Source organism: Dendrobates tinctorius, unplaced genomic scaffold, assembly GCF_039654945.1.
Source record: "Dendrobates tinctorius isolate UK_male_01 unplaced genomic scaffold, ASM3965494v1 ptg000016l, whole genome shotgun sequence".
Taxonomy (NCBI): domain Eukaryota; kingdom Metazoa; phylum Chordata; class Amphibia; order Anura; family Dendrobatidae; genus Dendrobates; species Dendrobates tinctorius.
Window position 1 is genome coordinate 52,321,574 of NW_027361684.1, and position 16,556 is coordinate 52,338,129.

The 16,556-nt window shown below is 46.3% G+C and overlaps 1 protein-coding gene across 6 annotated transcripts in view; it reads right to left on the bottom strand.

Moving 5' to 3' along the window:
- CNKSR2 (connector enhancer of kinase suppressor of Ras 2) overlaps positions 1–16,556 on the bottom strand; it is a 589,838-nt gene that overhangs the window by 348,845 nt on the left and 224,437 nt on the right. For 4 of the 6 annotated variants that reach the window (XM_073565849.1, XM_073565848.1, XM_073565851.1 and 1 more), the window contains exon 9: positions 16,151–16,219. The exons of the other annotated variants lie outside the window; for them this stretch is intronic. In XM_073565849.1, the coding sequence (XP_073421950.1) occupies positions 16,151–16,219 (69 nt within the window). The remainder of the gene's footprint in view (positions 1–16,150; positions 16,220–16,556) is intronic. 6 annotated transcript variants of the gene reach the window in all.

Here is a 16,556-nt window from a genome sequence, read left to right on the forward strand (position 1 = left end):
TCGGTGGATACCGAATGAATTCTAATTTTAGGCCTGATGATACAATATTTAGGGCCCACGGGTTTGATGTCACCTTCATCCATTGGCGGCTGAATCTTAATAGCCTGCCACCTACCGATGTAACGGTTTTATAGGGATCTGTCTCCCCTGAAGGGACGTTTCCCGAATAGGTTGCCTCTTTGCTTGGGGTCCCTATTTCCCCAGCGGTCCTGGGGTCTAGAGTCCTTCTTTTTACCGAACGGCGGCTTCCTGTAGGCCCTCCTGTTGAACGGAACATACGGGTTAGGGAACCCCTTCTTCCTCTCCCCCGCTTTTGTCAAAATCTCATCCAGTTCCGTACCAAACAGGTACTTACCCTGGCAGGATATAGCACACAATCTAGTTTTTGTTTGTGTGTCTCCTTTCCACCCCTTCAACCATAAGGCCCGCCTGCCTGCATTGGTCAGTCCTGCCGCTCTAGCCGACAACCGGAGAGAGTCCACGGAGGAGTCGGAGAGGAAGGCCGCTGCTCCCTTAATGAGGGGTATAGAGGAAAGAAGTCTACTCCTAGCTACTCCATTCTTAATATTGTCCTCCAAGTCGTTCAGCCACACCAACATTGATCTTGCCGTACACGTGGCTGCTATTGCGGGCTTAAAGGCTGCCGTACAAGCTTCCCAAGATCTTTTGAGGAATGTATCGGTCTTACGATCCGAAGAATCAGCCAAAGTTCCCGAATCCTCTACCGGCAAGGAGGATCTACGGGAGGTAGAGGCCACTGCCGCATCCACCTTGGGGGCTCTCGACCAGGCTGTTAACTCCTCCTCGTCAAAGGGATACTTACGCTTTGACGTTAAGGGGAGGAAGGTTCTCTGACCTTGTTTCTCCCATTCCCTCTTAACTAGGTCTTTTACAGCTGGGACCACTGGGAATGCTCGGACCTTCTTACGGGAAATACCCGCAAACATTATGTCCTGAGGGGTCTTGGGGTCCTTACTCTCCGGCAACCCCATGGTATTTCGGACAGACTTCACAAGATTACTGACACTGTCCGTGGGGAAACACGTCTGATCCTCGTCCTCTGAGGAAAGGTATTCCTGGGACTTATCGGAATCTAGTTCTCCGGTATCTGACGGCGACTTTGACGCCAGCGAGACTCCTCCTTTAGGCGAACGTAATTCTCTCACGGAGGAGTGACCCCCTAGACTACTGGAACCGCCTAAGGCCCGTAGTTCCTCTCTTATCATTGCCCGGATATCCTCCTTCTTTCGTGAGGATTCCTCCTGTAAGGCCTCCTCAATACATGATTGGCATAATCTCTTTGGGTGGCCATCCGGGAGGGGCTGCGAACATAAGGCACACTCTCTATGTTTCGCCTTCTCTGTTCTTTTAGCCTAAAGGGGGTATGGACCAGAAAGAGAAGGCTATCAATTATCTATCCTGACCAAAAAAACACTCACCCGTGAATTTCGTCAGCAACTACCGGCTGCGGTGTCCGAGACCCAGGCTGAGGCGAGGCATGGGACGACTTCTTTTCCTTACGTTTCTTCTCTAACAGCTCATCTTGCCTGGAAGGTCCACTGGATTCCTTCCTAGAGCTGCCACTTTTTCTGGTGCAATTGGTTCTCCTTGTAGCACTGCTCTGTCTACTGCCAAGTGGGGATACCACTAGCTGACCTAATGGGAGCGAAGCTGGGTCATCTAAGGACGACATGACTGCGCACTAGCGCTGTGTCTGTGGCTTCCTTTTAAAGCCTTTGCCATAGCTGCTCCTCCTTTTTTTTTTTTTTTTTTTTCTTCGTCCACCATTTTTTTTTCTTCTTTCTTTCTCCCCCTACTGCGCATGCGCGGGCGTTGTCCCGCGGTTTCTGCCTTCAGCCTGATCCCGGAAGTCCTCCTCCACTTCCGGGTTGCCTCTCCTGGAGCGCTGGGTCACCGCAAATAGTGATGCGGCCGGCGACACCGCGCGTCTGCACCCCCCCTCCACGCACGGGGTCCTTCTCCTGCCGCAGGTATGACTCCCAGCGGCGCCGCTCAACACACACGCTCAAGCCCTTCTGCCACTCAGGGGGGGGCGCGCGGCCTCAGTACACCCAGATGGCGCTAGTAATGCGTCTACCCCCTCGGGGGGGGGGGGGGGGGGGGGGGGGGGAGTATAGCCATGCCCCCAGTGAGCTTTGGCACCACAGTCGCCTCCAGCCTCACCTGCATTACACCAGCTCTGGGGGGGAATACACCTCTCCGCCCGACGCTGCCTCCGGTCCTGGGGCCCCTGCTGCTCATATTCTGCACGCAGGCGGCTACCAGACCAGGCATCCTCTTCTGCGGGTTCCTTTCCAGGAACAGGAAACCAAACTGAGGGAGCGAGGGGGACCGCCCCATTTATCTCTCTGTAGGTTTCCTGTTCCGGGGGCGGATCCCCTCTCTCAGTGGGTGCTGTCGTGGCGAAGAGGAAAAAAATGGACATGCTGCGGTCTAGAAAGACGCGCCGCATGTCCGGTTACGCAGGTCTGCCACCTGCATCTTTGAATGCATAGTGGAGATGGGATTTCATAAAATCCTCTCCACTATGCTGTAACATCTGGATGCTGCGAATTGGAAGCTGCGGCTGTAAGGAGCGTCCATTCCGCAGCAAATACTGAACATAGAAACATACCCTTAGGGAATGTTATAAAAAAATAAATTAGGCTATAGCATTGAATCAGACACTATCCAGCACTAGCTCATTTACTGTAACAGTGAAGATGTCATTTCTATCATTTATGTGACTGCTGTAGCTAAATCTCTTTCTGGTTGGACTTTAGTGCCACTCGACCCTATAACAGTTTGAATGGTGTCATAAAAAACTTACTTATGGTATAGCTTTCATATTACTGCTTTATTCAGAAAGTAGCCATTAGGATAGGTCTTGGATTACAGCTTTACACATGTTGAGTCTTCTCAACATCTAAGTGTTTTTTCCCCAAATAAACAACGTCATTCTCTATAAATCAGAGTAGCCAGAACATGGTGTAAAACAGATATTCTTTTAATTCTAAAATGTCATTAGCATATTCATAGAAGAATATAGAATAGTCAGCATATCAATATAGTATAATTTTGGATAATAAAACAACATGCTCAGCATCTCGCCCACATTGGCTTCTTCAAGGGGCAACAGACTTTTTCTCTTTTTTTTCTTTTTAACAGTTTTGCAGCTTTTTTTTATTGTGCTCTGATTATTTTATAACTGATCTTTATGGTTGAGTCTTCAGAGGTGAGTGATTGGCTGCAGCAGTAACATGAATGATGGATGGGACATTACCACTACAGAACCAGCAGGGACCATTAAAATAGCAGAGCTAGAGTGAGGGGACAGTAATATGCTGTGATTATTGCATTTCTTAGCATGCACCAATGAACATCACATCATTATGCTTATGGGGATACTTTGCAGAATCCTCTTTTTGGTGTGTACTTTTCTTTACATTTTGCGGTAACAGGTGTATTCATGTGTGCTGCACCAGCCAACCTATAGAAAAAATACCATTTGAGTCTACTTCCGAATAAAGGGTTGCAGCATGCCATGTCCTTCTCCCAGGATCTTGTATAACAGGTCCCATTGATGATTCCACTATGACCTACCGTGATAGATTCATTGTAGGAGTGGGGGTCTATGAAAGTAAGTCTGCTGGACCCGGACAGCTGGTGTCACTGTCCAAATTGGTACCATGGTCTGCTAGTTAAGGAACGCTGCTCTATAAAATGTATCAGTTAAAAGAAAAGCTTTCCACATAGACAATTTTACTAGACAGTGCTGTCAGCAATTATATCCTCTTAAATTGCTTTTGCTGTTTGCATGATACTACATTAATAAAATTGATCAGCCAAAACTGATGTAAAGCAGAAAGGTTGTCTAGGCGAGCTTGCCAGGGAAACCACACAGTTTCTGATACGGTCTTGATTGTGTTGTGACTTTCAGCAGCCACCACCCATTAAGTACCTCTCTCACTCTTTTTATCTAATACAAAACCCAGGACGATGTCACAATTTAATATGTTCAAGTTCACATATGGGAGCAAAGTTTCATTTCAAAGACATATTGAGGATACTATGGCAACAATTATCTTACAACATTTTTTTTCGGGGGGGGGGGGTTGTCCTTTCTGTGACAAATGTATTAATGCATTAATGTATGACAATTTGCAGTTTCCTCTCAATAAGAAAGTACAATTACAACAAAAAAACACAAGGCCTAGTCAATCTTTTCTATACCCATTATCCTTGTCATTGAATCATTAATATGAACAAAAGAGACATTCTATCAGAAGATTAAGTAATCAATACACCTATACCATTTTCCATCATCTCTCGGACGAGAGAGCGTTGCCGTGTTCTGTATGTGAAAGCCGCCGACAGACACATGTTTGCCAGCGGCTTACTGTATTCTCTGGGAGAAAGAAAGAGACCATCAGTCCGAAATCAGACATGTCAGATCAACATCTCCAAAGATTAGTTGCCCGACATCCCCATACATAGAATGTTAGCTGAACCTATCGATATTGGCGGGCTCGGCCGACAGTCTAGTGTGTATTAAATAAACTAAAGAGGTAAATGACGTGCACTCTGCTGATATAGTTAGGTGCAGGCTGAACTTGGACCAAGTCCAGAAATCATCACCATGAGAAAACAGCCACACTCTGATATAATTGCAGGTAGAAAGCACATGAGTTTATTTTGTGCACAATATAATTTCACCACAGGAAAATTATTGCGGTAGCGAGAGAAACGAGGTAATGTTTAGACCCAGTCTTTATCAAACCTCCCTTAAGAAATAGAGAAAGTCACCAAAAAGTTGTACTAGACAAATGGAAAACAGAAGTCCCAGATGGGGCTTGATACTGTGTGGGGTCTCGCACCATCTGTGGTGGTGTCAGACCCCACACAGTACCAAGCCCCATCTGGAACTTCTGTTTTCTATTTGTCTAGTACAAGTTATTGGTGACTTACTTTCTCTATGTCTTAAGTGAGGTTTGATAAAGACTGGGTCTAAACATTACCTCGTTTCTCTCGCTACCGCAATAATTTTCCTGTGGTGAAATTATATTGTGCACAAAATAAACTCTAGTGTTTTCTATCTGCAATTATATCAAAAAATTTTTGAGTGTGGCTGTTTTCTTTTGGTGGAGTCTAATGAGTAAGAAGGCCTCAGACATAGAAAATAGAATTAGACTTACCGGTAATTCAGTTTCTAGGAACCTTCCACGACAGCTACATCGGAGGATGTCTTCCCCGCCCTATTAGGGGACAGGAACACAAAGAGGTTAAATACCCCTCCCCTTCCTGCAACCACCAGTGTTTTCCTGGACACCAGTATGAATAGTTACCACCAAAGTGCAGGAATCATCCAATAAGAATATCAGATAGGGAGGGAAATTAGTGCTGTCATGGAAGGTTCCTAGAAACTGAATTACCATTAAGTCTAATTCTATTTTCTCCAGTCACCTTCCACGACAGCTACATAGGAGTAATACCAACAGCTAATTTCTCTAGGGGGGGATCACGGCCTGCAGCACTCATCTGCCACATGTTAAATTCCCACTGAAATTTAGCCTGTAACGCCTGGTGAACGTGAGGATGGATGGCCAGGTGGGGGTTCGGCATTTCCGCTCTGACGAAGCAATCCCCCTTTCTGCCCATGATGCTGCTATCACACGGGTAGAATGTGCCCTCAGTGAGGTGGGTGGAGCCTGCTCCTGTGATGCGTAGGTCAGGCAGATAGATTGCGTGATCCAATTCGCGATCATGTTCTTTGACGCCTTCTTGCCCTTATTTCGTCCTGAGAACTGGAAGAATAAATTCTGGTGAATCCGCTAGGCTTCACTCTATTGTTGGTAGACAGGACCACTCTGCAAATGTCGAGAGTGTGGAAGGTCTCTTCCTTAGGCTGGAGTCACACATAGCGACTCACCAGCTATCCTGACAACGATATCAATGTGTCAGGATTGCTGGTGAATCGCTATGTGATCGCTGGTGAGCTGTCAAACAGACAGCTTCACCAGCGATCAGCACAGCGACGCCGAGCGCCCGGCGTCGCTGTGCACGTTAGTAACCAGCGCGCTGATGCAGGAAGCTGGTGACTAACGAACACATCGGGTATCTAAGGGACGTGTGTCCCTAGATACCCGATGTGTACGTTAGTTACCAGCTCCCTGAATCAGCACGCTGGTAACTAACATACACATCGGGTATCTAAGGGACGGAGGTCCCCTGGATACCCGATGTGTACATTAGTTACCAGCTGATCGCTGGTCTCCCGCCTGTCACACGCAGCGATGCGTGGTGCCCAGCGGGAGACCAGCGACCAAAAAAAAGTCCTGGCCTTTTCTGCAGCGATCAGCGATACCGGCAGGGGGGGCGGTCGCTGATCGCTGTCACACAAAGCGATCTCGCTGGTGAGATCGCTGTTGTGTCACAAAAATTGTGACCCAGCAGCGATCTCGCTAGCGAGTTCGCTATGTGTGACGGGGCCTTTATGGTTGGAAGAGCTTGGGCCGAATGAGGACTGTACAATGTCCTGATCCCTATGAAAGTTTGAGTAGAAAGGCGTGATCTATTCTCAAGATAATATTATCTGTAATGATTGCAAGGTAAGCTTCTTGAATTGACAGGGCCTGCAATTCTCCTATACATCTAGCCGCAGTAATTGCGACTAAGAGGATGGTTAAAGGGTTAGGTTTACATGGTCATGGAATCTTGAGGCTAAAATGGATCTTAGGTTAGGGTGTTGAGCACGGTATTGAGGTCCCAAGGAGGCCCCTGACTGTAGAGTTTAGGACGAATCCTGGCTGCCGAAGCCATAAAATCGTTTGATCCAGCGGTGGCTGGCCAGGTCAAGATAAAAAGAAAAAGAAAAAAGGTGCCAAGAGCTGATATTTATACCTTTAGTGTGCTGGGGATAAGGCCCTGTTCTAGACCTTTTGTAAACGTCTAGGGTCTGTGCTGCACTGGGATGGAAGGGATCAGGGGTGCCTGGAGGGCACCAGGACGTAAACCTTTTCCCAGACCTTGGCATAGATGGCCTTGGTTATTGGTTTTTGGCTTTCCTGAAGGGTTTGGATTACCCTATCCAAGAGCCATTTGGCTCTTAGGAATTCGGCCTCAAGAACCATGCTGCCAGGTTCCATTTGCCTACGTCCGGGTGTTGCAGAGGACCTTGGTGAAGGAGTTCGCTCTTTTTGGCGTAGAAGCCAGGGTCTTCCTGGGCCATGGCAAGTAGGGCACTGTACCAACTTCTTCCGGGCCACAGAGGGGCGATTAGTATTGTGGGAACTCGGTCCGTCCGGATTTCCTGAAATGTTTTTTGCCCGCATCGGCATGGGTGGGCAGGCATATGCGAGGTTGGAATCCCACCATTGGGTGAAGGGCATCTATTCCTTGCACTCCGCCCATGTGGTTGAGGGAGACGAATACCCGTCTTCGCATTTTGCCTGTTGGCGACTAGGTCCACCTCATCTTGAGGCTAGGGACAAGAATACTGTCTGGTCCAGGCGCCACTCCTCCGGATGAACGTCTTCTCGACTGAGGAAATCTGCCTGGGTGCTGTCTGATCCTTTCAGACGCTCTGACCAGTAGAAGATCCTTGCTGCTATTGCCTTCAGGACGGCGTAATTCGTACCCTCTTGGATGGAGATAGGCCACTGTGGTCATGTTGTTCGAGTAGATGCAGATGTGGCGATTTTGGATTAGCGATGATGACGTTTTTTAGCGCTTTTCCTACCGCCTTCAGTTCTCTCAGATTTGAGGAACTAGTGCTGATGCTCGGCATAGGATCTCTCTACTACTGCGCCCCAGCCTCATTGGCTGGCATCTGAGCGGAGTGTTTTCAGGGGAAGCTGAACCCAGCTGACTCCCTTCTGAAAATTTCGGTAGTTCAACCACAACCTCAGGGCCGATTTAACCGGACCAGGGAGGGGAATACTTCCGGACAATGGAATTTGTCGCCGCGTAGGCCAGGCGGATCCTGGAATGTAAAAGCACGTGGCTTCGCAGAATTTGGGGGTGGGCCTGAGCCCAAGAAGCCACCTGGGTGCATGTGGTCAGAGATCCTAGAGCATACATTGACTCTGAGGGTTGGTGCCCGCTGGTCCCTGAACCAGGTTTTTTGTGGACAAGGTCGACCTGACAAACCTTAGGTAGGAAGGATGTCTTTCCCTTTGAGTCTGAGAGAACTCCCAGAAGCTTCCTTCTAGTGGAGGGATAGACCAGGTTCGGTATCCAACCCAGGGATCTTAATATCCCCGGGGTCTTTCCTACGTCCATCTTCTGACATGAGATAGATGGTACAGTGAGGAGGAAGTCGTCCAGATATGGGATAACGCCTATTCCCTGGCGCTGGATGAAAATCATTGCTTCCGCCATGATCTTGGAGAGATACATGGTCGGATGGATTGGCACATGGTAATATGCACCCTTCAGATCTACCGTTGCCACTACCCCCCTGATTGACTCTATTTTGAATTGCCTGTACTGGACCAATTCGTTTAATGGCTTTAGGTTTATGATGATTCGGTTTTTCTCTGATGGCTTCGTCACCAGGAAGGGACGTGCGTAATGGCAGTGTCCTTCTCCCGCTTTGGCACCCGCGCGTTCTACCGGAGCAGATCTCTTGGTAAGGAGCCCTGAAGGTGTGGAGGCTGTAGGACGGTTACCCCTAAGCATTACAGGGAAGGACTCTTGAACCCAATTTTTAGTCCATCTCGTATGGTACAGTGGACTCACTGATTTGTGGAGATGGACTGCCAGCGGGTGAAAAAAAGAGCGAGAGACTACCCCCAACCGTGCACCATTGCTTATCTGGGGTGTGTTGATGGTTAGGGACAAGGGTGTTCCTGCCCTTGCCCCCCTATACTCTTCCTGAGTAAGGCAACAGGACCAGGGATTCCCAGCCAGTCTCTCATGCCGGTACTAGCCCAGGCTCAAGCTGCTTAGCGGCTGTGATCTGACGAAGGCATGCAAATTCAGCTTAGAATAGCTGTTGACAGAGGTTTGGTCACGGGAGGGATGAAAAATCAGTCTCCTAGGATTTCTATGATCCGGAAGAGATCCTTTTGTCCAAAGCCTTGTCCAGGATGTTATCCAGGACAGGCTTGAACACATAGTGACCCTGGAAGGGGATGGCGCACCATTTGGAGACAAGTCGCCTCCCTTAGGATTTTAACCAGGGCACTCCTCTAGAGGAATTAGAAAGGAAGGCCGCTTTTGCGGCTACCTGGACCTGACGAGAGCAGTAACGCTCAGCCTTGAAGAGCCGGTGCATTAAAGAATTACCCGAGACCTGCAAATTACAGGCTTGTCTTCCGTCCTGGTCCCGGCCTGGTCTTAAGTTGTTAAGTGACCGCTAGTGGAAGCATCGGCTAGGAACCTCGTTGCTTTCTGCAGTAGGGGTAGGGAGTCAGGTATCTTTCCCCTGAGGTGCACTGAGTCTGTGCGTAATCATAGAGAAATGGCATGTGGAAGCTATATTAGCTTCTAGCAGATTTGCAGAGGTGTCCCAGGACTTCCTTGATAAGCTCTCAAAAAAATTTATTTTTTTTCCTTGATCCATTGGATCTTTGAGCTGGGAGGAGTCCTCAAAGGGCTAGGCTTTTTTTTTTTTTTTTTTCAGGGAGGCCTCCTTTTATGGAGGATCAGATTCTGTACGTTCTCATGTACAGAACACCTTCTTTGGGCTTCAGCCCAACATCTCATCCTGTACCGTGTATTTAACTTCTTCCTCCTCCACCCCTATGGTGCTCTTAACCATACTGATTAGCTCACCCATATTCTAGGAACCAAATGATATTTTTTGTTCCCTGGTTTTAGGGGCGGACGTGGAAGAGGAACCCTCAATCTCCCAAGCGTCCTCTGAATCCGAGGACTGAATTTCGCCTGAGTCAGATCCTATGGGAGCTTTCTTCCTCCTCCTAGAGTGTGGCGGTCTGGGAGAAGGGAGCCATGGAGGAGTGAACCTCCTGTATTATGAGAGATTTGATGCTATCCAGGAGAGAGGGCTGCTCAGCGCGAAGGACCTCTCCGTACAGGACGTGCAGAGCTTTTCCCCGTATGTCGAGGGAGTCTGGCAGTACACATTTTACACTTGTGGCTGGTCCTCTTAGGGTCAGAGACCTTTTTCTCCCCATATTAGAGAGAGAAAGGTATGCTACGCCATTTTAGGAAATAAATGCTGGATAGCCAGGGCCGACGCCTGCTACTTACAGTAGGAGGGGGTACGCTGGGCTCCGCCGACGCAGAGAGAGAGGGCTTGTCACCGTCCATGCCGTCTACAGTTAATGTCAGACAGGTGTCTTACCTGGTGATCTTTTCACCTGGACCTTGAAAGATCGAGGGTCCAGCGTTGTTTGTGCACCTCCTCCTCCCTTTGGCCCAATGGGGGGAACCACATGAGGACGCCCCAGAATGTGACCACCGGCCCCAGGAGTAACGCGCCCCAGAAGTGACGCGCGCCCCAGTGGAAAGCCCAGTAACGCCCGAAGTGGAGGAACGCCACCCCCGGTCAGCGTGAGCCCCCAGGAACCGGCAGCATGGAGGAGGAGGAAGCCGGGGAGCTATCTGGAGGCCCCCGGCGCGCACATCACCGCCTCGCTTTACCCCCGAAGGAGGAGCAGGAGAAGCGGGAGAGTCCCAAGTCCCTCCATGCAGGCGGAGACGGGAGCAGCCACCGGAGGAGGAGAGCAAGGCCCCCGACCTCAGCTGCCCGGCATCTGACAGGTATGTCCAGCTGGTACTGGACATGGGGTGCTCCCGATCGCCGGCCACGGCAGCACCATCGTAGACCTCTTCATGCCCCATAGGGGACAGGAAAACACTGGTGGTTGCAGGAAGGGGAGGGGTATTTAATCTCTTTGTGTTCCTGTCCCCTATTAGGGCGGGGAAGACATCCTCCAATGTAGCTGTCGTGGAAGGTGACTAGAGAAAGCCCTGGATTTATAAAATCTGTAAATTCAGGAAAAAAAACAATATTATCCTGTTACCTGAGTCTATAGATATGTGGTAGCTAATTCCATATAAAAAAATAAAACACAAACAAAATTATTCCCTTGCCCAGGAGCTGTGGTATGATCAGACCATGTTTCTGTACGATCAGACACAGTCATTACACAGTACACAGCAGGGACACATTTATAAGATTATCTCAGCACAGGAAAATTTTATTTAAACACAGCCAATTGTGGAACTTATTATTATTCAAAAAACAATTAATTAAAATGAACTTTGTTTATGGTACAAATGTTTAGGAAACATTACTAAAATGTGTCCCAAGTAAATAAAAAGAGAGAAACAGGAATATGGAGTTTGACCACCAGTGATCTATAAGGTTATGTCACCCACAACAATGTGTCATGTCACTTGTCTGCTAAACAGATGTTCAATTCACAACAATAAAAGAACCAAAAGAAACTGTACATCTTATCCGATTTGAAAGTATATTAACTACCAGTATAACTCCTATGGTTTCCCTCTAGGAAATTGTTTGCACAAAGTCTATGGTCCAAATAGGTCCCAAGAGTAGTTTTCTTTGTTAATGGATGAGAGATGCTTTGCATACTTATTTTACAGTAAGCATTGCCTATAAAATTTATGCAAAGTTTTAAGGGCCTGTCACACTAAGCGATATCGCTAGCAATATCGCTATAATGTCACTGGTTTTTGTGACGTTATAGCGATATTGCTAGCGATATCGCTATATCTGATACTTACCTCCGACCGCTCCCCCGCTGGTTATCGCTGATCGTGCGAGAGCGTCCTGGACTGTTTCTCGTCGTCAACTTCCTGCTGGGCTTCCTGTGGAGACGAGCGTGGACGCGGGCGGGAGGACGTCAGAATCGCCTCGTCTGACAGGTAAGTAGCGACCCCAGACCCCTGCGATGTTGCTGGTGAGATCTGCCTGTGTGGCAGCTCACTAGCGACCACTTAGCGATGTACCAGCGATCCTGACCGCGTCATATCGCTGGTCGGAATCACTGGTACATCGCTAAAGGCCCTTTTACATTTAGCGATGCACCAGCGATCCAACCAGCGATCCGACCCGGTCAGGATCGCTGGTGCATCGCTAAATGATCGCTAGTGAGCTTTCATACAGAAAGATCTCACAGCGATGCAGCAGCGACGCAGCGCACGATACTCACCTTTCACACACAGCGATCCTGCGTCCTCCCGCCTGCCTCCACGCGTCGCTGGACGTCACAGCAGGAAGTCTCAGCAGGAAGCGCCCGACGAGAAATGGAGCCGGACATTCTCGCGCGATCAGCGATGAGCAGCGGGGGAGCTGGTCGCTGGTAAGTATCACACATAGCGATATCGCTAGCAATATCGCTATAACGTCACAAAACCAGTGACGTTTTAGCGATATTGCTAGCGATATTGCTTAGTGTAAAACCCCCTTTAGTGTGACAGTACCTTTAGACTGCAAGACAATCATGAACGAGTGTGAAACTTGATCATGATCATCTTGCAGTGTAAACAGACTGCTTATCACCCAATGAGCAAGCAGAACGCTCTTTCGCTGGGTGAATTTATCTTTGCGCTGAATAAAAGATCAACGCTGTCAGCAGCACATTATCCTGTGTAAACAAGATTACAGATCAGTCATTGAAAATAGTTTACTGCGGTCTGTCTGTGACACCAGGCTATTTAAGAGTTTACTGATCGGTTGATTCATGCAAATAAAGCTTTTACAGAGAGAAGATCTTCCCAAATGTAAACAAGATCAAAAAATTTTTTTTTCCAGAATAGTTTCCTTTTACTTTTGAGACTTTTACGTAGACACCTCTTCTCTCAACCTTAATGACCATCTTCTATTCACCAAACAAGATACATTTCTTTATATATACCAATGAGCAAGTGCATTTGGGGAACTATTTTAAAGAACACATTTAAAATTACCTTTTATCGCTATAGACCTACTGCATTACCAGTGATTGAAGTTTATTACTCTGTGTTGCTTCAGTCAAAACAGCCCATAAACAAGTCATTCTGCTCCGCTCGTAAATTACAGGTATTATTTTATTGCGCCAACCTCTGACCATTATTCCATAAATGACGCCGCTGACAGTGAATACCCCATTATTATGTTTGACCGGAATAGAGTAGATAATTAAAGTTGACTGAGATTTCCTGTGTTTCTACATTACAGCTATGGTAAATATAGTGAGCCAGCTAGAAAACACACAGCCAAGTGAATAAAGCTTCGGCAGCCTTTTGTCTAATCTGTTCATGCAAGAGAGGAGACAGGGATTTAGCTGACATTCCTCTTATGTTCCTGGGAATTATTTTTTTGGAAGACGCATGTGAAATATACTGTGCCAAGGCTATATCCATACACAGTGTTGGACTGGGGTGTCAAGGGCCCATCAGTAACATTGACTAACGGTCCACTGTTCAGCTACATGCAATATTACCTGACCCTTGTCAACAGACTTACCTCCGCTTATATACAACATTAAACTTAAATTGTTTGTTAAAAGAATTTTGCAATGCTGGTTTTGTCTGTATGTGGTGAAATAAGTGTATTGTATCAACCACTGCTCATGTAGGGGTTGATGGGAATCCCACACTGCTCAGGGGCCCACCAGGGAGTTAACCAGTCACCCGGTGTACCAGTCAGAGCCTGCCCATATAGATCATCTGTACCAATGAATAGATCAACTTAACATACAAAATACATACATTTTATATTACATATATATATTTACATAAGTATTTCCCACATGACCCTATACATGAATCAATTATTCATTTTTACTTGTATTTAAATCAGAGCTTGTAGGCAGGTTCATACTACCCTAGCAATGGGCAGCACATGGTAGCCACGTGTGCTCTATATAAACTGAACCATAACTTGATTCTGAAGTGCTGCGGTCAGTAGCTAACTGAACGCGTAGTTCTAATAAGTGCCTAGCGAAAAGTCTAAGCAGATCCCCTCTGACTTCTCAATGCCCAGTCAAGTTTGACTGATGGAGCGCCATCAATAAACAAATAAGTAGAGACCTGTCAGTCAAGGTAAAGCTAGTAGGGAATAACTGGAGGTGGACGTGTGCCCCCAGGCAAGATAATGATATGAAACTAGGTTGTTGTTTTAGACACAAAAAAACTAGATGAGTTAAGGTCAGGGCACCCATTGGTAATTTATACCGACCTTAGCGAGCATGGCATAATCATCAGTACTAGTCACATTAAATGGATGTTCTGAAAATGAATCAAAAGAACCTTGAAGAAGATACATTCCAAGTACCTAACTGCAATATGTGGACACGTGAGCAAATTAAAAGTTTGTGGCATGCTGGTGAATTAAACTAGTTTGAATTGGGAAACTTAGTAAAGATAATCCTCAACTTTGGATGCAGGAATAAGATCGATAGACAGAGAGATAGATAGATAAATAGATAGCCCTGTTTATCCATGAGACTAGAGGAGCTGTCTAGGACTTTTACATTGATGGTCTTTCCTTTTGATAGGTCATCAATATCTGATCAGAGGGGGATGCGGCATCCCCACATCAGCTGTTCCCAGTGCTGGCGGCATTGGGAAGTGCTCAATTGTGGAGCTGCCCAGTACAGCTCTGTCAACTGTATAGTGGCTGCAGCCAGGCGGATGTGTAGTAACCCGTCACTATACAGCTGTGCACTTCTGGCTGCTGCAGACACTGGAAACAACTGATTGGTAAAGGTGCTACCCCCGACACCTTTGCCAATCAGGTATCCTGGACAACTACTTTAAGTTTTCACAGTACACATCTGTTAGGGATATGAAAAAAAGTCAATTGAGAAATAAGGCCTGAATATTCTACAAAAGAAGCTGTTGAATTCTTCTACTCATTGTAAAATGTCCTATAGTCACACTTATCCCATTAGTCCTCCCATTGTCAGAAGTTCTGAAGAGCTTGTGCCTGAAACCAGTCTCTTTATACTCATCCTTGAGAAACATTGCAGCATAAAAGAACAAGTCAGTCTATAAATGAGAATAGTAGTAGGAAGACATTGCTCTCTAATAAGTAAATGTCCTTAAAAAAAATTACTAAAAATGAATAAAAAAATAAATTGCTACTCTGACAAAAGATTGTAAGACGTCTCCAAAATAAAGTGAACAATAACAGAGTATACGCAAATTATTTAGAATCTCAGAACCAGATATATGTTGGAGTCAACCTTCCCTTGGGTGTTAACTGCCTGCAAGCTTGTAGAAAAGTCACTAGCTAATATGTAAAGCCATGCATGTAATCTCACAATATACAAATTGAGGGTGGGTTTATAATTAATTATCGCCCAGCCTAAACAGGCTTTCATTCATCCAACAAGCGAGCAAAAGATTCATTGGAGAGTGAAATGATTTTTAAATAAATAGGATATGGGCTGCTAAGAACAATGATAACATGCACCCAGAAAAATGAAAATAAAAATTGTTCTGTGCATATGAAAGCATAGTTGGCCTGTTTAAGCAGGCCAGTAAACAAGCGCCAATCAACCTACATGTAGCCAATCACGGTCAGAAGGGAGCGCAAAGAAGGGAGAAAGTAGTTAAAGGTCTTCTTTTTATTACATATCCACAACGCGTTTCAACAGAATGGTCTGTCTTCCTCAGGTGGCAGCCACCTGAAGAAGACAGACCATTCTGTTGAGACGCGTTGTGGTTATGTAATAAAAAGAAGACCATTAACTACTTTCTCCCTTCTTTGCGCTCCCTTCTGACCAGGTTTGTATTCAGAACTGCCATTTTTTCCTCTCTCGAGGTGCCCGGCTGGAGCAGCATTTTTCTAAACCGCGCACGGCTGGCGCTCCATTGTTTGACCGTCCCTACACTATCTGAACTACATGTAGCCAATCGGCAGTCGCTTAAACGGCCGCTGTCAGGAAGTGTAAAGCTACCCCTAAGCTTGATATTACATTTGCGTTACATCAGTTATTCATTCTTACACTTACGTTATCCTTTGCAGATGATGACTGGGTCTAGCTGCACATGTAATAAAGACACTGTACTGCAGCAATTAAATGAATCCTTTTAACATCAGTGATTCAGATCAAGCTGAACTTATCATGATAATGACATTGCTATCAGATGAATGTGGAGAACAGTTTTTGCTTGCAGGACATGCTCCGCTATCCATAAGATGATATTTGAGATGCAGAATACATACCACTGTCTGATGGTTGACTTGAATCACTTCATCACCGGCATGGATCTTCTTGCATCTATCAGCCGGGGACTGTTAAATAAGCACAATGCTTTAGGAGAGGACTTAATTGAGGTTACTCTAGATGATATATTTTCAATGGCAAACGGTCAGATTTCTTAAAGCAAACCAGGCACCTACATCATGCTAGTTTTATTGCGTCACTGTATAGCGATTCCATACGGACACGGATTGTGTGTGATTTTCCCATTGCACTGAATGCCTGTACACATACATCAAACCTTTTATGCATCATACACAAATACTCTTTCTGAATCAGATACAGCATACCTCATTATTATATCAAAGTGACTAGCAAAGGTATTTTTAAAAATGGCCAAAAAGCAGAAGTATGTGATAAAATATAACA